Source organism: Lepidochelys kempii, chromosome 1 (assembly GCF_965140265.1).
Source record: "Lepidochelys kempii isolate rLepKem1 chromosome 1, rLepKem1.hap2, whole genome shotgun sequence".
In the NCBI taxonomy this organism is placed as follows: domain Eukaryota; kingdom Metazoa; phylum Chordata; order Testudines; family Cheloniidae; genus Lepidochelys; species Lepidochelys kempii.
In genome coordinates this window covers 239482300-239508379 of record NC_133256.1, presented here as the reverse complement: position 1 = coordinate 239508379, position 26080 = coordinate 239482300, and the positions used below count along the sequence as shown (strand labels likewise).

At 44.6% G+C, this 26080-nt stretch overlaps 1 protein-coding gene across 3 annotated transcripts in view; it reads left to right on the top strand.

Annotated features, from left to right (window-relative positions):
* The window catches only part of CECR2 (CECR2 histone acetyl-lysine reader), a 139573-nt gene that overhangs the window by 52234 nt on the left and 61259 nt on the right, over positions 1 to 26080 (top strand). For all 3 annotated transcript variants that reach the window (XM_073320013.1, XM_073320023.1, XM_073320033.1), the window contains one exon: positions 9332 to 9426. In XM_073320013.1, coding sequence (XP_073176114.1) covers positions 9332 to 9426 — 95 coding nt within the window. The remainder of the gene's footprint in view (positions 1 to 9331; positions 9427 to 26080) is intronic.

Sequence of the window (26080 nt, the reverse complement as noted above, 5' to 3'; positions counted from 1 at the left end):
GATGGCAAACCACAAACTTTAGTTGACACTTTACAACGAGGAAACTAGAAAAGTGAAAGTTGGCATGAATAGACATGTTGTTTAGTCTAAATATGCAATGAACCATGCAAATCCCTGTAGAAAGTTAATACTATTTCAACTAAGACTTGAAACCTTTACAGAAATTTTAGCCAAGTAGTCCACTTCAGGTATTGGTGTCCATTCTTTCTCTGTCCCCTATCCACATGCTGGGCAGATGAGCACTACAGCCAGACCTAAAATGGAGAACATCCATATCCTGATCTCATCCTCTGGCTGGAGAGGAGGAGTTTTGAAATCAGATTATTACCTCAAGCCTTTTGGCTTTGGAGCTACAGCCTGTTCACCACATTGCCAATGGGTTTAAAAGCTTAACAGAACTCTCAGCAGATACTCAGGAAGCCTCTTACTGTAGAAGATGGCGACATCACAGGATCAGCTGTTCTGTATTTATCACACTGCACTGTAGTCACTGGATCTAAACCGATGATGCCTCTGGGAATAATATCGAGCACTGGTGTATAGACAGCAGATAGCAGTGCTGATGCTATTCCCTAATAAAGTATGTGATTGCAGTCATCTTACAGCGCTATGTAAAACATAGTTGCTACGAGCTTTGAGCTGTTTGTAACCACATGGCCAGTGAAGGGGGACACTAAATTGCAGTATGTGTGGATGGGCTCCCGCCTTCACCAAGTGAAATACAGCTAGTGGTTTGTGGATGGGTGTGTCTCAAGTTTTTGGAGCTTAAAAACTTTCCATGGTTTATGCAGCAGTGTGTTAACTGCAGAAAAGTCTAGCATCTACTTAGCCTCCTGCTGACCTCCATCCCTCTCCCCTAGAGAGACCAACCTAGTTATAAAGTCATCTGTCATCCCATTAAAAAAGTGGAGCTTAAGCTATCTGTTGGTGCTGCTGTCAAATGGTGTGAATGCAGCTGATATACAGGTGGTACTAATGGGAGAGATTCATTCTAGGCAACAAATTGTACCTTGCCTATGAGGTACAAAATAAGGCTGTTCCAGATATTCGCGTGGTTATTGTCTTCTCTTCTACTGAAGTGCTGTATTTTCAACTACAGAAGACAAATTTGTGGGTGGAGCCTGCACATTTTGTTCCCCTCCTATTTGAAGCATGATCAGTGCTGTTCCATTTTAGAACCTGATCCTTATTCTTCAACCAGCATAACTGACATATGGATAAACGGGGTAGATGATCTGCTCTGGAGGAGAGGGGATTTTGAAAGGGAGGAGCTATCTGTTAGCGAGAGAAAACAGCGTGATCTCCAGGTGATTTGTCTGCTAATAACATTGCTGAAAAACAGAGGTGATGCATTGGCTAGAACAGGAACCTGGAGTCTAGACTCCTGAGTTATCTTATCAGCCATGTCACTGAATAAAGTGTGCCCTTGCTAAAGTCAGTTGTTCTGTGGCAGTTTCCCTACCTGTAAAATGGGGGATATTACCGCCTTCCCTCACAAAGGTGTTGTGAAGCTTCATTAAATGTTTGTTAAAGCTTTAAGAATTTTGGAGAAAGATGCTATCGGAGTGCATAGTGCTAATATTTGATTACTGAATAGGAACCACTAGCTTGTTACTGCACTGCTCCAAATGTTCTGCAGCCCTGGTAAGAAACTGTTATCAACACAAATTTTAAGCCTATTATTTTAAGGATTGAGATTGCACAGTGCAAAGCATAAAATACAAAACACAGCTAGACCTTGCCCCAAATGGCTTACAGAGCAGACAAGACACGATGGAAGCCCAGAGGAAGGAGTACATTATTGTCATTATTGATACGCAGCTTTGGGGCATTGTGGGCACGTAGGTTGAACATTTTAAGCACTGTTAAGATAGACATTGGGGCCTGCTGTTATTTGTATTACTGTAGTGCCTAGAAGCTGAAGCCAAGGACCAGGATGTCATTGTGCTAGGTGCTGTACAAACAGAACAAAAGCCCCAAAGAGCTTACAATGTAAGACAAGAGACAACAGTGCAGGCAGACAGGAAGTACAAGGAAACAATGAGACACTATTGGCTAGCATGATAGGCAGCGCTCTCAATACACCAGCATCCTCGCCATGGGCGAGGTTTTCTTAGGGGTCACAGCAAAGGAGAGTTTTAGGAGGTACCATGCCAAATCATGTTTAAATATTCCAGCCTGCATAAAAATATTCTCCCCTAAATCAAAACACGCTTCAAGTCCATCAACTGTTGAAGTTGTATTCAGTTTTTTCAAATCTAGTTAAGTTTAACTTAACCATATTCAAAATCAGTTCACGGAATCTGTTTTAGAGGCAGGAGCGGGGCTGGTGGGGAAGAGGAAGACGAAGGTTTTCCCATCATGCCTCTGATTCATGGGCAGCGGGTGAGATTTGTTTTTGCCATTGGCAGTTGAAGTGGCTGTCAAGTTTTTCTGGCCATTGTGGAGTCATGCCACAATCTCTCTCTGTTTTTTTGTTTATAACCATCTCTTTTGTATTAAGCTGTCATCTCACACCTCTACTCAACCCTATTGTAACACTATGCCCCCTGTTATAATGGACTCCACATAGACTCCAAAGTGTACTTATAAAAAGTGGAAGGGGGAGAAACTCAGAAGTCTCAAAACACACTAGCATAAGAAACAGATTTGAAGAGCAAAAAAGATGGAGGAAGGTTTTTGTCCTCCTGCCACCTTCCCTTTGCATCAGGAATTGCTATTTCCCATGCAGAATTTGCTCCCACCCTTCCTATACCCTTCGTCTCTGCGTACAAGAGCCAGTAAGCCCAAAATATTATCTACTGGGGCCACTGAACTGTTGCTTGTTGTTAAGCCTCTTCCTCTTTCCCTGTGAGACGGCTGTAGAATGCTGGCTGCTTCAGAGTTAATAGTCCCGGTGGATGAGGTGCCAAGAAGCTGTTTCCTTGAGGAGAGCTGTCGATTAGGTTCCTGTTGCCAGGAGTCAGGGCAGCAAGGGGGGGGGGGGGGAGGTTTGACACTTAACTCTGGCATTGTCTTTTGTCTTTGCTGTGGAGGCAGTTCAAATACAGAATGGCGAGGGGGGGCACTGGGGGGGGCCACTGGCGCTTTTAGCTCAGGAAGCCATAAAACACTTGAGCATCTTATTGAAAATGGGTAATAGACAGGCTCTTGTGGTGCAACTGCCTACAGGACTGCAGGGAAGCAAGGACACTGGGCAGGTTGGGAAGGGGTGCTTAGCCACAGCTGTGGCGGGCAGGAGGACTGCTGCACAAATACAAATCTGAATGGTGTTGCCAAGCCACCTATCAGTGAAATGAAGGCACAGGAGCCAGAGAGTAACGTTTGTGTGGCTGAGGCAGTGGGAGTGGAATCTCCTGGCAAATATTTGGGAAATGGACATCTACTGTCCATGACATGTAAGTTAATCTGATCTGGAAACTCCATCAGGATCTGGAACGTTCCAGATTTCTTTCCATGACTTCTACCTTTTACCAGAACATCCAGTGTGCTGCCATCTGGGTTCCTGGAGTGGGGTAACCTTAGGGATCCCATTTTTTCTCCTCCCTCTTCCATTCGCTGCAATTTCACAGCCAAAGAGGGCCTCTGTTGTTTTGGAGCCCATTAGCTCTCCTAGGTGCTGGGTGGATGGTATAACTTGACCGCAACATAAAACACTCTCTAGGGCCAAGTATGCTGCCTGTGCAACAAGCTCAAAACCTCCCCCTCAGGATTCCCCTCCCCTGCGGGGCAGCATCATGCTGGGATTACCAGATCAGGCAGCCGCTTTGGGCTCATCCAGATATAGCTGGATGTTTCCCAATCAACAGTCTTTAACTGGGATTTTTGAATAATTTGAATGGTCTCTTCTTAGTTTACTTCTGACTGTAGTGTGGAAGTGGGTCTTTGTGGGTGTCATTCCTTCCCCAAATATGAGTAGCATGTTACTGTTCACCTGTGGCTCAAGCTATCCTGAGCAGGTTAGTGGAAGAATCTGTTATAGTCTGTGATCATTTTCCCTGTGTTGATTCCTCCCATTACCAAAAGGGATTGAATGAGTGTTCTCTGGGATTTTCCTGGTGATATTTGAGGGTAAGGGGTAAATACAAGTTCAGGGGTCCAGGGCAGTTAAACTGGGAGGAGGTGTCACACTCTTATATCTGGCATGTATTGCAGGCTAGTACTGTCTGCTTTCAGAAGCCCAGTGTCCAGATGAGGGTGGTTGCTTCTTTCCCCAGCTATGAGAACAGCTGATTAAATAATGGGAGGGGGAAGTGGGAATGGTCAGGCTGAGATGTAAAGCAGATGTGTCAGCCTTGGGGAACCCTTGGATAAATAGTGTGGATTGGAAGTGTGATAAAAAACCAATTCCAGGTTTCCCCAACTTTGTGCCTAAGCTGGACAACTGTATTCCTTTCTTTACCCCTCCATGTGGCATGCCCTTTATCTTCTGACCAATTAATTTTTTTCAGAGAAAAGCTTGCAGTCTTTTTCAGAGGCACTAAAGCTATGTCACAGATGAGGAAATGTTCTCTGTGAAGAACTTGACTAATCCTCAGGAATGCTTTTTAAACCCCTGATGTCCACACATGCAAAGTGTTTCATCGGATTTTTATGTGTTCCAAGGACTGTTTGGAGTAGATGCTGCTTTTCAGCGGGTCCAAGAACGGTCTCAGGCAAAACTATTTCAGACTACACTGTTTTAGCTACACTATAGATGCAGAGTAGATGAAAGTGTGGAACTGTGGGATCAATACCCAGAAGGCATTGTCACTGAAAGTTTAGTACGGCAAGAGTGGTGACACAAAACAAAAGAGCATGGGGTTATTAAAATGATTTGCAGTGGAGAGCATGGACATACCTAACCTTGTGTGCTAAACTGATTCTGTCCAACCAGTTCAATTACAGGCGGGTCAGTTCTCTAGCATAGACATAGCATTAGAATTCTGTCCCATTACCTCATCAGACCAGTCTGCTTGCCTTTCAGAACACCTGCTCTCTGTGTCCTTAAACGTTTAGTGCCTGCTGGTTTTGGACCTGGCTTCCGAAGCAAAAGCACCCAAATGTTGTGTTCCGTGGTCCATAGTGACAGCTTGCCAGAGAGCTGGAGTGTCACCGTTAACTTGAATTGACCTTTCATCAGAAATAAGTGGACACAAGCATTTTTGCTGGTTTCTATATCGTCTCTGAGTTGATGTTTATAACAGTTTTTAGGATATTCATTGCTGGGATACCAACACACTAATTTTCATTATTTTGTTCTTTGAGTTCACCAGCAGTAACCTGCACGTGTTGATCAGCTTTATCCTCACCTGGACACTGAAAGCTGCTTTTTTTGGATTCTGCAGGCACAGATGCCTTTGAGCTGTACTTGTAACACTCCAATTATTGGAAACGCCCCTGCACCTATGTGTACCCTACAGACCCTTCAAGGAAGGAGTGAGGTAGAAACTGAGAACAAGATACAACAGCAAGGGCAGAATGTGTTTATAAAAGTTCCTTAACAGTACTCACTTCACACACAGACTTTCAGGGCTTCTAATAGAGCATTGAAAAGGTTAATTATACCTGCCCGGGGTTGTCAGTAAGGGGAAAAGTGGGGAGTAATGTGACTCCTAAGCAGGGCAGAGTATTAGCCTGCCAGACAAGCAACATCTCTCAAAGCAGAACTGCAAGCTATTTCCTAGCTAGTGCTGAGGGATCTATTTCTGCCCTCTCGCCTCCCCGGATAACCCTGCTTCAGGCCAGTGCTTCTCCTTGGTGAGGTGGTTACCCTTGCTCTGTGCAATGTGCTTTTTCCCAACAGCCATTGCATGACACAGAGGGATTTAGTCATGGGGCTGGGGGGAGGGAAAGACGTTAAACAGGCTTTTCCCTAATGAGCTGTGACGCCAGCTGGAGAGGGGGAGAATCCTGCTTTTCTCCTGTCCGTTGCTCTCTGAAGCTACAGAGGAGGAGGAGGAGTAACTGGGTCCCCCCTCTGCTGATTTGCTGCCTCTTCTGTTTCCTTTCTGTTCTATCCCCAAAGCATTTTGGCAAGGTTCAGATTTCTGTGCTCACAGCTCAGTGCTCAAAGAGAAAAGGGAAAAACAAAGGGTTGAGGGAGGGTGGTGAGGAGGGAGAGTCACTTATTGCCCTATCCCAGGACTGAGCTCTGGGCCAGAGCACTGAGGGGTAAAGTGAGTGAGAACCTTGTCTTTCCAGTGAGAGTTTCTTCTCGAAGTGCTGTAATTCCCTGCTGTTATTGTTCTATCATCTCCTGCTTAAACAGTGCACTAGCGATCATCTTGGCTGTATTTCCCCTTGTTCGGACTGAAGTTTAAAAATGTTCTTTCTCTTTTCATACAAAATCTGGGTTAATTGAGTAGATGAAAACATATTAAGAGTATCATGCTAATTCTTTGTTCTCAAGCTGAAACATTAGAACTGCGCTCTGCTTAGTCCCTTTCAGGGCGTGGTGATCCTGCCAAGTGTCCATCCCTACAACTCCCCTTGACTTCAGTGACAGTTATGCACGTGGAAGAACTGCAGGATTAACCTTTTAGGTTAAAATCTTGCCTGGCTGGAGAAAAAATGACATTAAATTAAACAGACCAGTCAGTTGACCACTCGGCAGGAATTAAACTAAAAACCCTGTTCATGCCTGACTGTTCACATTGCATCACCCACGCAGCAGTAGAAAGAAAGATCCCTCTGGGAAAGATTACAAGTCATTATCTTTTTTAAACAGATACCAAAAAGATCACAAGAGCTGTTTGGGTCTGTCAAACATTGGGCTGACACCGAGACTGTGACTAACCCCTCTTCTTGCTCTTTCCTAAAATTTGGTGTCGGTGGAGGGGAGTGATCCCAAGAGTCGGAGATGCTGAACTTCTGGAAGATGAGAACTCAGCTGAGTTTCCGCCTTCCCTAATCCCACTCCCATTTTAGTTCTGGTGAAGTGTTTGTGTTGCAGCTTTAGAACTGCTTTAAAGTTGTCCTTTTTTCCTCCACTGGTTGCAAAGTGATGGGGACATGTCTGAAAAGGTAATGTTAGGAGTGTGCCCTAGGTTTGTATTTTGGTAAATAGATTTATACCACTGCAGTCCTGGTTGGTCTGATTCCTCACATGTACGTCATCCTTCTTCAACAGCACTTTGCCAGCGCCTTATAGAATGCACATTGCATCTTCACTAGTGACTGGTGAACTCTGACTGTGTAAAGGTCAGAAGTTTTCTACCTCCACCCCCTGTACTTTGAAAACAATCACAGTAGATACTAGGCTATCTTAGTGGATTGTGTCAACTGTTTGATGAGTGTTAGTCAAACAGCATATCGAAAAGGTTCAGGGGAAACAATTTGTACATACCTTGTTAGAAAAGCCTCCCACATCCTGGCAAAGACAGAACGCTGAGTGACTGATTTAATGCACAAAAGTAAGTGCCCTGCAGACAACAAGGGTATTTTGGGGGGTGTATGCCCTAAATGGAGTAATCTCATGGATCTCCTTTCTTTCTGTGTCCTAACACTACATGCTCCATGAGCTGGACTTTGTCCATGGTAAGTTATCTGAACGGGCAGATGTCTTGTCACACTGCTTACCCTTTTTTTCCAAGCACATTTTATTGGAAGATGTAACCCTTTAAGCCCTGCAGAAGGTAGATACTGCCAGAATGTTGAGCATTTACCAAACACATTCTTATGTACCTTATGATTCCTATTAATATAGAGATAACATTACCTCATGCAGGTGATGGCAGGCCTAACCATGGGCCACAATATCTTTTAATCATTATCAGTATTGTCTAGTGGCTAGAGTAGGAAACAAGCAACTTCTAGGACTCTATTCCTTTCTGCCACTGATGTGCAGTGTGGCCATAGGCAAGTCACTTACCCATGCTGTGCCTCAGTTTCCCTATTTGTAAAATGTGTTTATCTCCCCCACAAGGGATATGGTGAGCTCTGTTTACAAAACACCTTGTAAATGTGTAATGTGTAAATCAAAAGTGATGTTAATGGAAAGATTCCATCATACGTTCCCAATAAAATAATACAAACAGCATTTAATCATTTTAATCGGTTATCAATAATTTTATTGTTGTAATAGCAGGAGTCTAATCAAAGAGTTCTCGGCACTCAAAATGTTTTTCTCATTATTGATTATTCTTTATTATCTAGCCATTAATATAGCCATTTATTTAATAGTGTGTTGGGCAACATCCAGCCATAAATCTGTATTCAGTCTATTGTATACACTAAAACCATAAAGAATAGTCTTATGACTAGGCTATCTATCCATACTACATTTTATTCAATTAACTCTTGCTGTGCACTATCAGTAGTTATTAATGGAAAGTAGATTGCTTTGTGTCATCTTGTGAAGTTTTTTGAACTAAAATTAAGTATTTTTGGTATTGCATAACATTTTAACCATGTTGAGTAAATATGAATCTGTGAATTACCAACAGAAAGAAAATTACTAGTACATTATCTCAGTGCATACAAGATTTGTATTAATCACTGTTTAAGAAGTTTATCCTTTTTATAGGTCACTTCCTGTATTACACATTCTAAGTGAACTCCTTTGTACTGAAATAAGCCATGCTATTTCCCACTGTTCTTTCAAGGAAAGGGAGTTTGGGTACAGATCATGTGGTGTGACAGCACCTTTTCTCTTTTAAAAAATGTTTTCTGAGAGCAAATTCCCTGATTCCCTTCAAGGAAAGGAGCAGCATCTCCATTTGTGGCCTCTGTCCCTCCCCCCAGGCTTTCTCCTTTCTCTGCTTACCTATCTGAAATCGGCTGCTCATCCTAGGTGAGTGGGATTTTCAGGCCGTGTTCCTGAACAAGTGTTTTAAGAGCTCACCACTGAAGTAAGGAAAACTTCCCCTGGTTAAGGAAGAAATGCAGGCAACAGAATTAAATTGTTCAATTTCTGCCTTCTTGCCTCCCATCATCCTCGGATGGAAGAGGCTTTGTGCTACTTACTAGATTACAGTGCCTCAGCCTCACTGGAACAGGGACACCCCATCTTCCATATCTGCTTCTGGACAGAAGGCAAGGGCTGGTGCTAGTAGGTGTGTGGTAAAACCTCTTCAAGGTTTACTTGTGAGTCCTTGTAAGGAAAAAGTAATGAGGATTGATTATAGTGGAAGTTGGTGTGGAAGAATGACCCTTCTGCAGAAAAATAAAAAGACAAGTTCAGTTGTGATTGTAGCGGTGGCTGCAGGGGAACGGCTTGGCTGCTCCAGAGGATGGCATTCCCTCGGGTACAGTACACATCAGTTAGGCCGTCTGAGGCTTCCTGCTCTTGGTCTGCCAAGGGAGTATTTTGAAGAATTTGATCTTTGTTTCTCTCTTCCCTTCTCAATAGGAATTGGAAGCTGCTCTTCACAGGGATGATGTGGAGTTTATCAGTGACCTGATTGCCTGCCTCCTTCAGGGTTGCTATCAGCGCAGGGACATCACGTAAGTAATCTTGCTCTATGGTTGAAGCCCTTTTGCAAGGGAGCTAATTAACATAGTCACAGGGATGTTACACAGCTTCTGAATGATGCTATAGAAATGATCTGCAGTCACCAACGACCAGGCCAGATTGCCCAATAAGTGCAAGGGAGTCCCATTTCTCTTTTACTCTAGCCCCTACTTAAATCACACATCGTTAATATTCACCCCCCCCACTCTTAGGCAAATTCTTTTTTTTTTTTAATTATCTTTTACCCTGAGACCACACACCTGTTTTGTACTCTGTGTATTGTTTCCCTTCAGTGTTAGTGATCAGGATATTTGTGTGTTCTTTATAATCTGCCCTCTGCCTGATTAATTTAGAGAAGTCACAGTAAGTGTTTGGAAAATCTGAAGAAGTGAGCTGTAGCTCACGAAAGCTTATGCTCAAATAAATTTGTTAATCTCTAAAGTGCCACAAGTCCTCCTTTTCTTTTTGTAACGTTTTCAATTATGCTAAATTATTTGAAAAACGGCACAGAGCTTTATCTTGGAGTGAGTTGGATAGCAGGAGTGGAGAGTCAAATATAGCAACTATTCTCTTAGGAATAGCTAACACTTGGCCTGCGACATCAGAATGAAAGGTTGTTGTTGTGTTGGCCAGGATTTTGAGGTATTCTTCTTGGTGTTTAAAGATCCAAAGGCACTTTTTTGTTAACATCCACCTGGATAGCCCTTAAAAATGAGCAGAAAAGACTCCTGTAAAGTCTCATCCTTTAGAAGAGCTCCCTCCAACAGCAAAGCAATATGCTCCCCTCTGCCCAAAGAGCGAAGCTTCATTTATAACGAAGTGAAAGTGAAGTCTCAGCTTTCTTCACTGAATTCCTATGAACTTGAACGGAGAGCAGAGCACAATTCTGGACATGAGGAAATCTTGCTGTTGGTGGTAGGTAATTGAGTGGGTTCCACTGTATTGCTGGGTTGGCACTGAATGTGGTGCAGAACCTGAATCTGTAAGCAGCTGACTTGGTGGGTAGTGCCCACCCACTGAGCCAAACTGGTGCTTGCCCTCCCTGAATGAATCTGAGATGGAGAGTAGGCTGATCAGAAAGCAGCTGAAACCATATATACTGCTTCTATCAGAATAACCGTAACAGTGGTGTGTAATCCTGATTCTGGAGTTATGGTGTCAGGTGATTTCTATTTCTTCATTTAGAAATAGAAGTAGAAAGGAACAGTCTGGCCATCTCATCTAATCCCCAGTAGCCAATGCAGGATCGTTCCTTAAGTATACTTTTCAGTGTTTTGTCCAGTTTAGTTGTAAATGTCTCAAGCATTGAAGTTTCCATAACTTTTTTTAGGAATTTAGGAATTCGTTTAAACTAATCTGCAGTTTAATGTCAACATGTTAGGCACTCTTAAAGTGGTTTGAGTGTGCATATGTGGGTTGTAACCAATGTAACTACATCAGTTAAAAAAATTATTTTAGTTAAATAAATACAACTTCTCTGTGTAGATTAGGCCTTGGTTACTGATAAGATGCAACAGGTGGAAGAAACAAACATGACTGTAGAAGGAAGAAGGGGTAACACGAGTGTATTTTTGTGTAGGCTAGCTGTGTGTTCGATCTAGCTTGCCACCTCTGTAGCCATTCTTACTTATAATGAGGCCCGCAGATCCATGACATGAGGTACTCTACTGTATACAGCCTTCGAGGCAAGCCAGACCTGTCCATCAGAGATATGGGTAGGTGTGGCTCCACTTCTGATACAGCGTCAGATTTTGTCTACTTATTCAGCTGCAGGCATGCAGATCAGTTCCTCCGTGCTGCAGAGCAAACTTGAAGAAGAAGAAGTGGGAAAAAAGGCTTAAAAACTCCAGGTTGTTCAGGTCAGCCTTTATTGGCAGAGAAGATTACCTTTCTCCTCCTCCTCCTTTGCTCACCCATCCAAAGTGCGGCATGGCAGAGAAGGCTAAAAAGAGAGAGAAAGCAGACACTCTGACTCGTGCACTTCCCTTGCTGATTAAGAGCCTGCATGGAGATTTGTGCCTGTTCTGTGGAGACCCAGGCCCCCGTCAAATCCTCAAGCATGGGCAGAGTTTCTTGCAGCTTCCTTTCCCGAGCAGGAGAGCTCCCAGCAAACAATGACAGCACCTCAGTAGCAAAATCCCCTGGGTCTGGTACAGGCTTGCAGTGATGCCAGGACCAGCAAGCGGCAGCTCTCCTCCCTCTCCCACAAAACGTGGGTGGAGTGTAGGTTGAAGCACAATATCAAAGGGCCAGGGAAGTTTCCTGTCCAGCCACTGGAGCCTGCGCTCACAGCCATGTCTGTTAACTTACAGAGCAGCTCCCTAGCACTTCCCTGCAGCTGCTGCAACAGCAAGAGCAAGCTACTGACAAGGATCCAGAGCCAGAGCCAGGAGAGCCCGGCAAGGGGAGCTCAGGCCCAATCCCTCCCTCCGTTCTACAGCAAGCCAGAGGACAGACACTGAGCAAAAGTATTTTGAGTATTGTAAACTACACTTATGAGGTCTGCAGATGTCTCAGGTGACCTGTAGTTATAAATCCCTCCCCAGGCCCCCTGTGAATATGTGAGTGCAGGGCAGGGATTTTTCTGCTGCACCTAAAGATTGGGAAAGCATCAGGCTGTCCCCCTCAGCTGCCACTGCAGGTCACGATGTCCAAACAATTGAGCTATCATTACCAGCTGCCTCTGTGAGTCATCAGGCCCTAATGGTTCTGGTTATTGCTCCCAGCTTCTGTTACAGGTGGCCATGCCTTGCTTCCACCTCCTTCCCCCAGCAATTGGCTAGGGAGGGATGAGAGGGACAGCAGCCCAGACTGGAAAATTGCAAGGCAGTAAGGGACCTCTTGGCCCCACCATTTTCTTTCTACCTCACACTTCCCTCCGGTCTCCATTTTATAAGGCCAGAAGGTTCCTCAGTGTGCACCAGGCAAAACGTATCCTGGCACCATTACCAAAAGTAAATGTGCCTTTTTCCCTAGTGGTCAGGGACTTGTCATTTCTAAATGGGAGAGATTTTTACCCATAAGAGTGGCTTCATCGCTATACAGGCAGCCAGATGGAGGCAGGCATTACCTCAGCCCCTTCCTTCAGTCATGAAAACTACCAGGTGCCTCAGGCCAACAAGAATAAATAAAAAAGAGCCATAATCTGATACCCTAAATGCCCCCTCATGCTTTCACCAGCAGTACTAACATGGGTGAACAGTACTGCCAGTACGGTCCCCCTCAACTTATAAATAAATTACACGGCCTAAGGGCTCCTCACTGAGGAAGAGAAGTCGTGGGGCCTGCAGACAGCCATCCTAGATCTCCTATGAATGGGAGCCGTACAACCTGTCCCTCCTCTTCAGAGGAAACAGAGCCTTACTCTAAACTGTTCCTAGTATCCCCTCTCCCCCACAAAAAGTTAAAAGTGCACAGCATGCAGAGTTCTTGTAGCCATGTTGGTCTGAGGATGTTAGACCTTATTAGATATTAGCAGTGGTGAGCTGGAGCTGGTTCCCACCGGTTCACTAGAACCCGTTGTTAAATTTAGAAGCCCTTTTAGAACCGGTTGTTCTGCGAGGGACAACCAGTTCTAAAAGGGCTTCTAAATTTAACTGGCCAAAAGTGGCGCCTTAGGTGCCGACTCCATGGGTGCTCCAGGTCTGGAGCACCCAAGGGGAAAATTTGGTGGGTGCAGAGCAGCCACCGGCAGCTCCCCGCCCCACCCCATCCCCGGCCACAACTCACCTCTGCTCCGCCTCCGCCTCCTCCCCTGAACGCGCCACCCCGCTCTGCTTCTCCACCCCCACCCTCCTCCAGGCTTCCTGCAAATCAGCTGTTCACACGGGAAGCAGGCTGCGGCTTCGCACTCAGGCCCCAGGAGGCAGAGGTGAGCTGGGGCAGGGGGGAGGGGCGTGAGAAGGGCCACCCGCGCTGCAGCAGGTAACCCCGGGGGGGGCGCGCGCAGGGGAACCACTCCTCGCCCCAGGTCACCTCCGCCACCCTCGGCTTGAGTGTGAAGCTACCGCCTGCTTCTCAGCCCTCCCAGGCTTCCTGCCGAACAGCTGATTCGCAGGAAGCCGGGAGGGGTGGAGTGGGGGCAGAGAAGCAGAGTGGGGCGATGCGTTCGGGGCGGAGGCGGAGGTGGAGCGGAGGTGAGCTAGGGCCGGGTGCAGGGCAGGGAGCTGCCGGTGGGTGCTCCAGCCCCGGAGCACCCACGGAGTCGGCGCCTAAGGCACGACTTTTGATGTGATCAGTGGGGGGAGCAACCGCTCCCCCTGCTCCCCTCCTAGCTACGTTCCCCTGCCCCTAAGAGCCAGAGGGGCCTGCCGGATGCTTCCTGGGAGCTGCCCCAGGTAAGCACCTCCGGGACTCCCCACCTCGTCCCCCAGCAGGTCCCTCTGGCTCTTAGGGTTAGGGTGGGTAGGGTTAGGTGAAGGGGGTGGATGGGGCAAGGGTCCTGGGAGGGGCATCAAGGAACGCAGGGGGTTGGATGGGGCAGGGGGTGGGCAACAACCCCCTCGTGGGGTGAGGAGGGAACCAGTTGTTAAGTTTTGGCAGCTCATCACTGGATATTAGATGTTACAAAGTGGGTGAGATAATATCTTTTATTGGACCAACTTCTCTTGGTGATAGATACGAGCTCTTCTGAAGAAGAGCTCTGTGTAAGCTCGAAAGCTTGTCTCTCACCAACAGAAGTTGGTCCATAAGATAGTACCTCACCCTCCTTTGTATCTCAGAAGTCTACAGAGCAGTTCTCGACATCAAGTATGTCAACAGACCCATGAAGAAATCCAATTTCAAGATGGAGACTGTAAAATCCACACTATCTGCCATCCGCAAAGGGAACGGTTTGATATCAGGCACCCTTCAAATCTACTATCTTCATATTCCAAGTTTACAGCCTCACAGATACTTCCTGAACTTTGCTCTTGGAGAACAACATTACCAGTGTAGGTCCTTGCTCTTTGGTTTAGCAACTTTTAGCAACTTCAAGTTTTAATTGAAGTGCTGGGAGTGTTAATATGAACTCTCAGCTGGGAGGGGGTGTTTATCTACCTCTTCCTGGGGAACCACCTCATCCAGAGTTCATCTATAAGGATGCTATGGAGTCATGGTTTTGTGAAAGAGACAGTTAGCAGTTTCACCCTATTCCCAATCTCTGAGTGGGAAAAATCACTGTCTTCTACAAAGCTCCTTACTGCAACAAAGACAGGAGAAGCTGAGAAATCTTATCAAACCAGTCAATGTCTCAAGGGAAGTACCTGTTTATATGCTTCTGTCTCTGCTGGGATCGGTTGTTTTCCACATGGATATTCTTAGAGTACGTCTACACTACAAAATTTGGTTGATATTATAGAAGTCAACTTTTAGAAATTGATTTTATACAGTCAATTGCGTATGTCCACACTAAGTGCATTAAGTCGCCGGAGTGTGTCCTCACTACCATGGCTAGAATTGACTTATGGAGCGGTGCACTGTGGGTAGCTATCCCACAGTTCCCACAGTCTCCACTGCTCATTGGAATTCTGGGTTAAGCTCCGATTGCCTGATGGGGCAAAAACATTGTCACAGGTGGTTTTGGGTACAAGTTGTCAGTTGCCCCTCCCTCTGTGAAAGCAATGGCAGGCAATCGTTTCGCGCCTTTTTTCTGCTCAGGCACCATACCACGGCAAGCATGGAGCACGCTCAGATTACTGCGGCGGTTATGAGCATTGTAAACATCTCACGCATTATCCTGCAGTATGTGCAGAACCAGAACCTGCAAAAGCAGGCGAGGAGGCGACGCCAGCGCAGTGACGAGAGTGATGAGGACATAGACACAGACTTCTCTCAAAGCATGGGCCCTGGCAATTTGGACATTCTGGTGGCAATGGGGCAGGCTCATGCCGTGGAACACCGATTCTGGGCCCAGGAAACAAGCACAGACTGGTGGGACCACATAGTGTGGCAGGTTTGGGATGATTCCCAGTGGCTGCGAAACCTTTGCATGCGTAAGGGCACTTTCATGGAACTTTGTGATTTGCTTTCCCCTGCCCTGAAGCACAAGAATACCAAGATGAGAGGAGCCTTCACAGTTCACAAGCGAGTGGCGATAGATCTCTGGAAGCTTGCAATGCCAGACAGCTACCAGTCAGTCGGGAATCGATTTGGAGTGGGCAAATCTACTGTGGGGGCTGCTGTGATCCAAGTAGCCAGCGCCATCACTGAGCTGCTGCTATCAAGGGTAGTGACTCTGGGAAATGTGCAGGTCATAGTGGATGGCTTTGCTGCAATGGGGTTCCCTAACTGTGGTGGGGTGATAGACGGAACACATATCCCTATCTTCAGAGCAGACCACCTTGGCAGCCAGTACATAAACCAAAAGGGGTACTTTTCAATGGTGCTGCAAGCACTGGTAGATCACAATGGACGTTTACTGACATCAACTTGGGATGGACGGGAAAGGTGCATGATGTTTGCATCTTCAGGAACTCTGGTCTGTTTGAACAGCTGCAGGAAGGGACTTACTTCCCAGACCAGAAAATAACTGTTGGGGATGTTGAAATGCCTATAGTTATCCTTGGGGACCCAGCCTACCCCTTAATGCCATGGCTCCTGAAGCCATACACAGGCACCCTGGACAGTAGTAAGGAGTTGTTCAACTATAGGCTGAGCAAGTGCAGAATGGTGGTAGAATGTGCATTTGGACGTTTAAAAGCTCGCTTGCGCAGTTTACTGACTCAGTTAGACCTCAGCAAAACCAATATTCCCATTGTTATTGCTGCTTGCTGTGCGCTCCACAATATCTGTGAGAGTAAGGGCGAGACATTTATGGTGGGGTGGGAGGTTGAGGCAAATCGCCTGGCCACTGATTACGTGCAGCCAGACACCAGGACGATTAGAAGAGCACAGAAGGGAGCTGTGTACCTGGCTAGTGCATCTGAGTTGAAAGTGCTGTCCAGAGCAGTCACAATGGAGCACTTTGGGATAGCTCCTGGAGGCCAATACCATCGAATTACATCCACCGTAACCCAAATTCGACCCGGCGATGTTGATTTCAGCGCTAATCCCTTCATCGGGGGGAGTACAGAAATCAATTTTAAGAGCCCTTTAAGTCGACAAAAATGGCTTCGTCTTGTTCTATAAGATGGGTGCAGGGTTAAATCGATCTAACGCTGCTAAATTCGACCTAAACTCAAAGTGTAGACCAGGGCTTAGCGTGCCTGTGCTTACATGAGAACACTACGGAGCTTTCTCTTAGCCCTCCCTCAGCTATCCCTTATCTACCTCTCAGCAAAAGTATCTCACCTCAGAAGGATTCTTGGATCATTCAGATGGTGGACAAGTCGAAACAGATTCAAGTCAGGTTTTCCAGTAGGAGAACCAGTCAGGACAGTTATCACCAGGGATGAAGCCTGGAGGGATGGGTGTTCACACAAGGTCAAGGGCTGTCTAAGGGATCTGGTCCAAACAAGAGAGCAAGCACAGCATAAAGTGGCGAAAGCTCAGGAGAATCTTATATGATCTCAAGGCTTTGCTCCCATATCTGGACACCCCTGCTGCTGATCAAGACAGACAACACCTCAGCCATGTCATATATCAGCAAAGGAAACTAGGTCTACAATCTTTCAAAGAGATGCTCACCTTCTGATGACTTAGAGGGGAATCTGCAGTCCGTTTGCTCCCTTCACATCAAAGGGAAAACTAAATGTTTTGGCTGACTGGCTCAGCAGTTAGAAGTTGGATAATCTAAAATGGAGTGGAGCCCAGAGATGTTCCACCTTCTGGTAAAGGAATTTGGAGTCCCAGCAATAGATCTGTTTTCCTCCCATTTGAAATTCAAGGTGTCCGTGTTCTTAGACTCTCTTGCTGGTGGAATCACAAGACGCCTTGTTGCAAAGATGGCCAAAAGGGTCTCTTACATGCCTTCCCTCCCTTTTCCTCTCCTCACCAGAATACTAAACAAGATGAGAGAAGCAGCACTCCTAAATCTGGGACTCCCATTCTAGCCAAGGAGGCCTTGGTTCTCTGACTTCCTTGACATGGTACAAATGTCTGCTTTTCATTCAGAAGAGATCTGATATTGCAAGGGCCAGCCATGCATGCCTCAGAATCCAGACAGACTGAGCCTATGTGTCTGGTTCTTAAACAGAGCCTCTTAAGCCAAAGAGGTTATTCAGAGAGGCAATAGCCACAATTTTAGTTTCAAGAAGTAAATCAACTAACTCAGCATATTCCAGGGGCCTGGTTGAGATTTACCCATTGGTACCAGGACAAAGGTCTCAGCCCTACCTTTGCGTTGATACCACAGATTCTCAGATTTCTTCACAATGAACTGGCAGCTGCGGACACTGAGGGTCAAGTCACTGCTTTGTCAAGAATCCTTAGTGCAATAAACAAGCAGTGAATTTCATCCTACCTAGATATCGAGCCTTTTTCTTATGAGAGCAGTATCTCTTCTACATCCTCCTGAAATGCATGAAGTCTCTTACCTGGTTCTCAGTGCCATTATGGACCCTCCATTTGAACCACTCATGAAGCTGTCTCATTACTTTTTAACCTTTAAAGTGGCCTCTTTGATAGCAATCTTGTCTGTTTGCAGGGTGTCCCTGAGACGGAAGCTCTTCTCCTGGAACCGCAGCACTAAATTCCATAAGGGTAGAGTGGTACTCAGATCTGACCATGCCTTCATACTAAAGATTAACTCCGGACTCCATAGAGCACTGGAAATTGTTCTGCTATCCTCTTGCCCAGTTCCATCACACTCCAAAAAGAAACTGTGGCATATTCTAGATGTCTGCTAAGCTCTCAAAGAATGTATTCACCACACAGCTCAGGTCAGAAGGACAAAGGCTTTGTTTGTGCTTTATTATCTAGTGTCAAAGGGAAAGATGGTTTCAAAATCCTCCATTTCCAGGTGGCTGAAGTTTTATATCTCAGAAGCATTCAAGTCAAAAAGTATAACTCCATCTTCCAATATCAGAGCTCACTCCCTCAGAGCTGTAGCAGCTTCACGGACAGAAAGATAACATACGTCAAACAAGAAAATCTGTAAAGCAGGCATCTTCTCAGCTGTTCATACCACCTTCAAAATTCTACAGGCTGGACTTCAGTCATCATCTGATGCTGCCTTTGGTAGATGAGTGCTCCTCGCTATAGTATCCCAATAACTCTTAAGAAAGTGTTCTCCCTTTTCCCGTATGTACATAACTGTATATTGTTCCCCACTATATCGTGTGGATAGTGGTAGACCTGTGGTCCTCAGTATGAATAAAAATAGGAAAATTTATCCATATCTTGCCTGAAATTTTTCTTTCTTGGAGTAATGAGGTCCACAGATAAAGCCAACCTTGAATGGACTGTTAATTGGAAAATGATATTGGATTATTAATTGGCACTCAAGTTTGTTATTCAGGAGAATTGTTCTCTTTAGTCTCAGTGCTTAATTTTCCTTACTGATACAGAGTGCTTAGTTTTTACTTGGTTTGGAAGGGTAGAAACTGAGAGTTTCTCAGAGATGGCATGAGCTACACCAGCCCTCCCTTTGATGGATAGGTCTGGTCTGCCTCCAAAGCTGCATAGAGCAGAGCACCCAATGTCATGGTTCCATGGCCCTCATTACTCCAAGAAAGGAAATGCTTAGGTAAGACATGGATAAATTTTCCTATTACCGTCTGGCAGTGTTCTGTAGGCATCATGGTACAGTGAATTTGAAGGACGATTAGGTAGTGGCTTTTTCAGTTTTGTCGGGGGTGGGTTATGCTGTGCACAAGAGGTGACATGAGAAAAAGTATTGAGGTCCTTGTAGGAGAAATGGACAAATGAACAGTGAAGAATGAGGATATTAGTAGTGAAGGAAGCAGTCATTTCCATGGTTATACGTAAAGAAGGGCTAAATTGTGGTGGGCCTTAAACTTTGGATGATGGAGAAGGGAGAGCTCATCTGCAGGGAGAATGGTGTGATGGGTAATAGGACTAGTACCTGACCCAGGACAAACTTCTGTGGGATCTCACACTGTGCCCCAAGTTTGATGACAAACCATTAATAACTGCTTGTTGAGTATGGTTTTTCAACTAGCTGTGCATCCATCTTATAGTAATTTCATTTAGACCATGTTTCCGTAGTTTGGTTATGAGAATATCATATGGGACTTTAGTTAAAAACCTTACTAAAATCAAGATACAACACGTCTGCTGCTTTCTTCTGTCCACTAGGTCAGGAACCCTGTCAAAGAAGGAAATTAGGTTGGTCTGGGATGATTTGTTCTTGAAAAATCCATGCTAGCTTTTACTTATCATCCTGTTATCCTCCAGGTGCTTACAAACTGATTGTTTAATAATTTATTCCACTATCCAGGTATCAAAGTTAGCTTGATTGGTCTATAATTCCCTCAGTCTTCTCTGTATTGCTTTTTAAAGATAGGTACTGTGTTTGCCCTTCTCCAGACCTCTGGGACCTCACAAGTCCACCATGAGTTCTCAAAGGTAATTGCTAATGAGATTGCTTCAGCTAGTTTCTTCGGCACCCTAGGATTAATTTCACCAGGCCCTGCCAGCTTGAATACATCTAACTTATCTAAATAGTCTTTAACCTATTCTTTCCCTATTTTGGCTTGTGTTTCTTCCCCTTAGTTAATATTAATTGTGTTGAATATCTGGTCACGATTAACCTCTTTAGTGAAGACTGAAACAAAATAGGCGTTAAGCACCTCAGCCATCTTGATGTCATCGGTTATTAGCTCTGCTACTACCTACACCAGGGGTCCCCAACGCGGTGCCCGTGGGCGCAGTGGCGCCCGTTGAGGCAGTTCTGTGTGCCCGCAGGACACCACGCCACTGAAATGCCGTTGCCGAGCACGACCGCCAGAGAACTGCCCACCGAAATGCATTTCGGCGGCGAGGCTTCTTTCCACTGCCACTTCTCAGCGGCATTTGGGCGGCGGGGTGATTGACGCCCGCCACAGTCTTTTGGGAATAGGAATGTGCTATTCCCACAGAAAGGTTGGGGACCACTGACCTACACTTTCCTTCATTTTACTCTTGCTCCTCCTAATCATGTATATAAAGAACCTCTTGTTATTGCCTTTTGTGTCCCTTGTTAAGTGTAACTCATTTTGTACCTTTTTTTGTACCTGATTTTGTCTCTATGTGCTTGTGCTATTCTTTTGTACATCTCCTTAGCAATTTATCCATGCTTCTACTTTTTGTAGGATTCCTTTTTTATTTGCAGATCATTAAATTGCTCCAGATGGAGCCATATGGGTCTCTTACTATTCTTCTAATCTTTTATTTGGGTCAGATAGTTTGCATTTGTGCCTTAAATATTTGTCTCTGCATCTATATACTACTATTCAGCTGCTTCTCAGTGTTGAAATGATGAGTTAATTTTGTGTAGTAGTTTACCTCTTCACTATTCAAAGTATTGTGTATTTATATTTTCTTGCAATCTACTGGTAGCAGGCTGTAGTTCTCTGCATGTCTAGTTTGACAGCATATAGAACCCATGGTTGGACTGGAGGAGCCTGACTTTAATTATGCAGAAGTATAAAACTATAAAGTACTTTTGCTTATTGTGGTTTTGTAAATATTTTAGGTATCTAATATCCCTCCACCTCTTCTTCCCCTTCTAGCTCTTCTGTATACATCATACTGGTCAATGTTAATACGTTAATATAGCAGATGTGATTTGCCCCCACCAAACCGACATCCACTAGGTCATAATCTCACACGTCTAGCTCATTTAATGTATTTCCCATACCCTTTGCCTTTGTGTATAGACCCTTAAGTGCTTATGACTTTCTACAATTACAAAAAATGACTCCAGGAAAAAAATAGCTTATTCAGAATATGCTATTTATATAAGAAAATTATTGTGTGGTATTTTAAAAATACTTGATCCCCCTCCACACACACACACACACACAAAATGTCCACAGATACAAATTGGGCAGCTGCATAATCCCTGCAGGCTACCACTTTAATTCCAACAGGAAATGCAGCTTGATGACTTGTATCAAGACAGGAAGATCAGAGCTGCTGCTAAAGGCAAAGGCCACAGCAGGAGACTTCTACAGCTGTTTTTAAGTAAGAAATGGCCATGTTACATGGATATACACATTAAATTAAAATAATCCAGAAAATGTCCTGCTGTTCTCTGTGTTTCTGGCTAGAACTGTTGTGAAAAATGTTGTCATGCTGACCATATAGCTGTTTCCTCTTTTGTTGTTTCATATTTACAATTTTTAATGTTTTAACATTTTAAAGAAACAGTGATTTGATTATTTTACATTGGAAGCTATTTTATATTCCATTACTGTCCCTTCAAAGCTCCTTTTTAAAGTCACCTTTTGTTGTAAAACATCATTTTATTAGGATTCAGTTTGGAAGACTATGGCAGATGGTAAGATAAACAGAATCCACTGTTTTCTACTTATTTTCCTTGACATTTTTGAATCCAGAAGATTGGTACCTCACCTGCTTAGATGGAGACTGTCTAACTCAGCTTTCATCATAGAAGGCATTAATGTGCTCCATGAATCCCAAACTCCCCTCTTTTCTTCTCTTTTCTTCACTAAGCACTGGAAGAATTTCCAAATAGATCAATCTCTGTTGACCCAATCTTCAGCTCTCTTTCCAGATCCCTAAAGCCAGCTTTGAGTCTATGGCATCTCCTTTCAATCATGTTTTGTTCTATCATGGAAAATAGGAAGACATTCCACAGCATTCTTCAGGATCTCCTTTACTCTCCCTGTCATATCCTTTGTCCTGATGCCCAGAATGTAGCATCCCATCCTGTTCTATCAGAACCACGCTCCTCTGAGTTTTATTCAGGATTACTTATTGGCACTTCTATTCCAGCAACTTATTTTCAGGGCTTTCCATCTAATTGCTGGCCCAGCTACTGTTTGGGAGGAAAGTAAAGTCATCTCCTGACTCATCAAGGACAGAATATCTGTTGTTACTGACCAGGTTTAATGGTTCTATGTATTTCACTTTTTCCATTCCCTTTGTCACTATTTTCTGTCTTCATTCTCTTGCACAGAGCAGATCCTTCAAGCATTACCTCCAGGACTATTCTCTCAGAGGTTTGTTTTATGAATAAATGTTACAAAAAAAAATTTTGATTGCCTTACAGTGTGCATGCAGCTATATCAGTTGTGCCCTTTCAAGGAATACGGTGTTTTTTTCTACACTAGGAGATGTGGTTTGTGACAGATGTGGCAATTTCTTGCAAAATCCTTGGAAAACTTTATTGAATTAAGTTTAAATATCTTTTGAGTTCATTGTATTAAATGCAAATGTTATATTTTATTGTGAGCCCTGGGAATTATGAACTTCAAAGGACTATCTTGAACAATGGGCCAGACAAGAGTGGACTTATGGACAAACAATGTCAAGTGGTTCACCTGGAGAATGTCTAGGGAGGAGGTGAATGCAACCCCCCGCCCCCTCTGGTTATGCAAACACCCAGCCTTTAAAAGCTTTGCCCTGAGGAGGAGACCATTATTTATTTGATTATAGCTGTTACATGAATCCGAGATCATAGACCCAAAATGTATAAAGGAAAGACTAACCCATTCATGGAGGGAGGGAGGGAGGGTGCTTGTTCTGAGCTGAAGCTGTTATGGACACAGAACCTTACCCCCTCCCCTTCTGGAGTTTGAAGGACTGACTCCTACCAGAGCCCTGCTGGAGTTGGGAGTGAGGATGGTCTCCAGTAAGCTTATTTGTATGCATGTAGATTCTTTTATTATTTTTAAGAAGTTTTCTAAGCAGCGCTTTTACTTTAAGAGTAAATGTGCTTGCTTAGGAAGAGCTATGTAGCCACTTATAACTGTGGGCAATTACGGTGCGTATAGCCTCTGAAAAGAGAGCAAAGCACAGAAATTGGCCTGTTTAGTCAGTCTGGCTTGCTGGGAATAATGCAGTGTAGGCAGGGAACTGTGCAACCTGGGACAATCCCAGTCAGGATGGAGAGAGAGACAGGTCTCCGCCCAAGAGAGGTGATGGCTGAGGATCTGGGAGCCTGGAGCGGGTTCCCTGGGTGGATCACAGAGACGAAATGCAGGTGCAGTTGCCCTGAACTGTAACAAAGTTGATTAGCTAACCTTTAGTCTCTTTTCCTAATCTAGGCAAAGCCAGTACTAACTTTCAGGCTCACTGATACTATTGTGAAGGAGACCTTAGAAAAACTAAAGTGGAATACCCTAGTGATCCAGTGGATTTATCTATGTAATCTGTGCAATAATCTCTGGGGCCTGATACGCAAACCCAATCATGATAGACATGGGGAACACACTGTTTGTATTAACCAACATTTACTGGCATGCTGCTGATCTTGGCTGTAATAACTACACCAATGGCTGGTGCAACAGAAAACCATAAACCAGCTGAGGCTTATACTTACAGAGTGGTGCTAGGTGCCCTATAGGACGGATGGAGGACATGTTCCTGGCCCTAAAGAACTTTGAAACTAATTCTTGACATGAGACTGTGAAAAGATTAGAAGGAAGAAAGGACAGAAGTTACAGCAATAAGATCACATGGTTATTCAAAGGCTAGTGGACAGCAGGGTGGAATGAAATTGTGGAGTGTAAGCATGGAGTTAGGTAAATAAATATCTTTGACTCACTACTTTATAGACATTGTGCTAGAAATCAGTTTTAAAGAAGAATTTAAATGAGTGGTTGGTGACAAAACCAGGAACAACATCCCATGCATGTGGTGTGGAATAATAAGCAGAGATTGTGGGAGAAGTGGACAAATGGAGCATGAAGGTTGGCAACATTGGCGAGCATACAGGTGACATACTAAGAGACTGGATAATTCAGGAGAGGAAGAGTTATGCAGGGCATTGTGAATGTGAGGATGAGATGTTTACATTTGAAGTTATGTAGGAGGTGTCTGAGTCAGTGATGGGATTCAGATGTGAGATGAGGTGGCCAGATTACCAGCCCATGAAGATGTTCTGGACAGCAGCATTTTGCATGAGTGTAAGAGAGAATGATGTTGGCAGCCAGGGAAGCCTGTGAGGAAGAGAGCATTAATCGAGATGGGAGAGAAGTCCCTGGATGAAAGAACTGGTTGTTTGGACAGAAAGAAAAGGATGGCTATTCAGATTGTTTGTGGAGAGAGGTATGACAGGCTTTAGACACAGTCCAGATGTGAGGGACATGAAGTAGAGGAAGAATCAATGATGACTCCCAGATTATGGGGTCTTAGTGACGGAAGGCAGTGGTATTGTCGACAGTAATAAGGATCTGGGAGAGTGGAGGAAAAACAAGCTTAAACAAGTTAAGCTTAAAATGATAGTGGGACATCCAAAGATACTGGAAACTAAATAGTTCGCATGCTGTTTGTGTTTAGGGACAAGAAAATTATGGGATTGTTACTGGTTAAAGACCACGCCACGAGATACTTATCAGGGCTAACAGAACAGCTGTCAAGTTTTTGGTAGAGGAATCCCTGGGATTCTTTGTCCTAAGAGTCATTGAGTGCCAAAGTGGGTGATACTTCCCACACATTTTGTGCAGGATTTCATGTCCAGCGTGTCTGTTCTGCCAGACCTAAACATTCAGCGAGACATTGAAGCAGATCAGCAGACATTCAGTGCCCAGATGGATATTGGCATATTAACCACTTCTATTGCCTTGTCCATCCACCACCTCCAAGCAGGGATGTAAAGACTTTCCCACCTCTTGTCTGACTTCATCTTCAGAGGCTCCCAGATCTAGTGAACTTCCTGAACATCCTCGGAGAGGGAGTTGTCCAGATACAGGGCCAGTATGCTGACCATTCTTGTGTCCTAGAACTATCTACTATCTCCAGTCACACATTCTCTGGCCCTGTTATTATTTGTATTTTTGTAGCACTTAGGAGCCCCATCCTGGACCGGAACTCTGTTCTGCTAAAATGTCCCATCTCCTTTCACCTCTTGTTTTCCCTCAGCTCCTCATGGGTCAACCACTGAACAAAGGCAGTTGAAACATTGGACGGTAGAGGCTGTGAAATCACTGAGGAATGTCCAGATGGCCACATGCAAAACAGACCCCTCTTCTTCAGAATAGACACCTCTTCTAATGGTGAAAAGCCAGTGAAGAGCAACTAGAGCCACTTGAAATCAAGAGTAGCATTTTCAATCCTGAGTGCTAAATGTTAAGCTCCTAATAAGTCCTTATTTCTGCCCAGCCCCCACGGTACTGAGTATCTGCATTTCTCTGATTTGAAAATTTAGGTCCAAAATCTTTGACTACCTCTTTCAGAGAAAGCAACATGACCACACTGAAGCATGCAGTCGTCAGATCAATTCTCAATAATCCAACTTCATGTCAACTACACCCCAGTCTCCAACCTCCATTTTCCTGGGCAGAATTATTGAAGGTGAATAAACTTCTGATCTCTACCCATAAGACCCTTCATGATCAGGCTTCAGACAGGCACATGACATTTGTATTGTTCTGGCACTGGTGGATAACTGCCTTATGGCTACGTGCAGGGGACATATCTCTGTGTTCGCAGTACTAGCTCACAACAGACAGTTGGACACCATGAGCTGCTGACTCGCATGCCACATCTCAGCAACCTTGTCTGCTGTCTGTCAGAATATGAGGTCTCTCGGTGTGACTATGAGACTACATGGGCTCCAACTCCCAGCAGTAGGTCTGTTTCTCAGCAGATACAGCA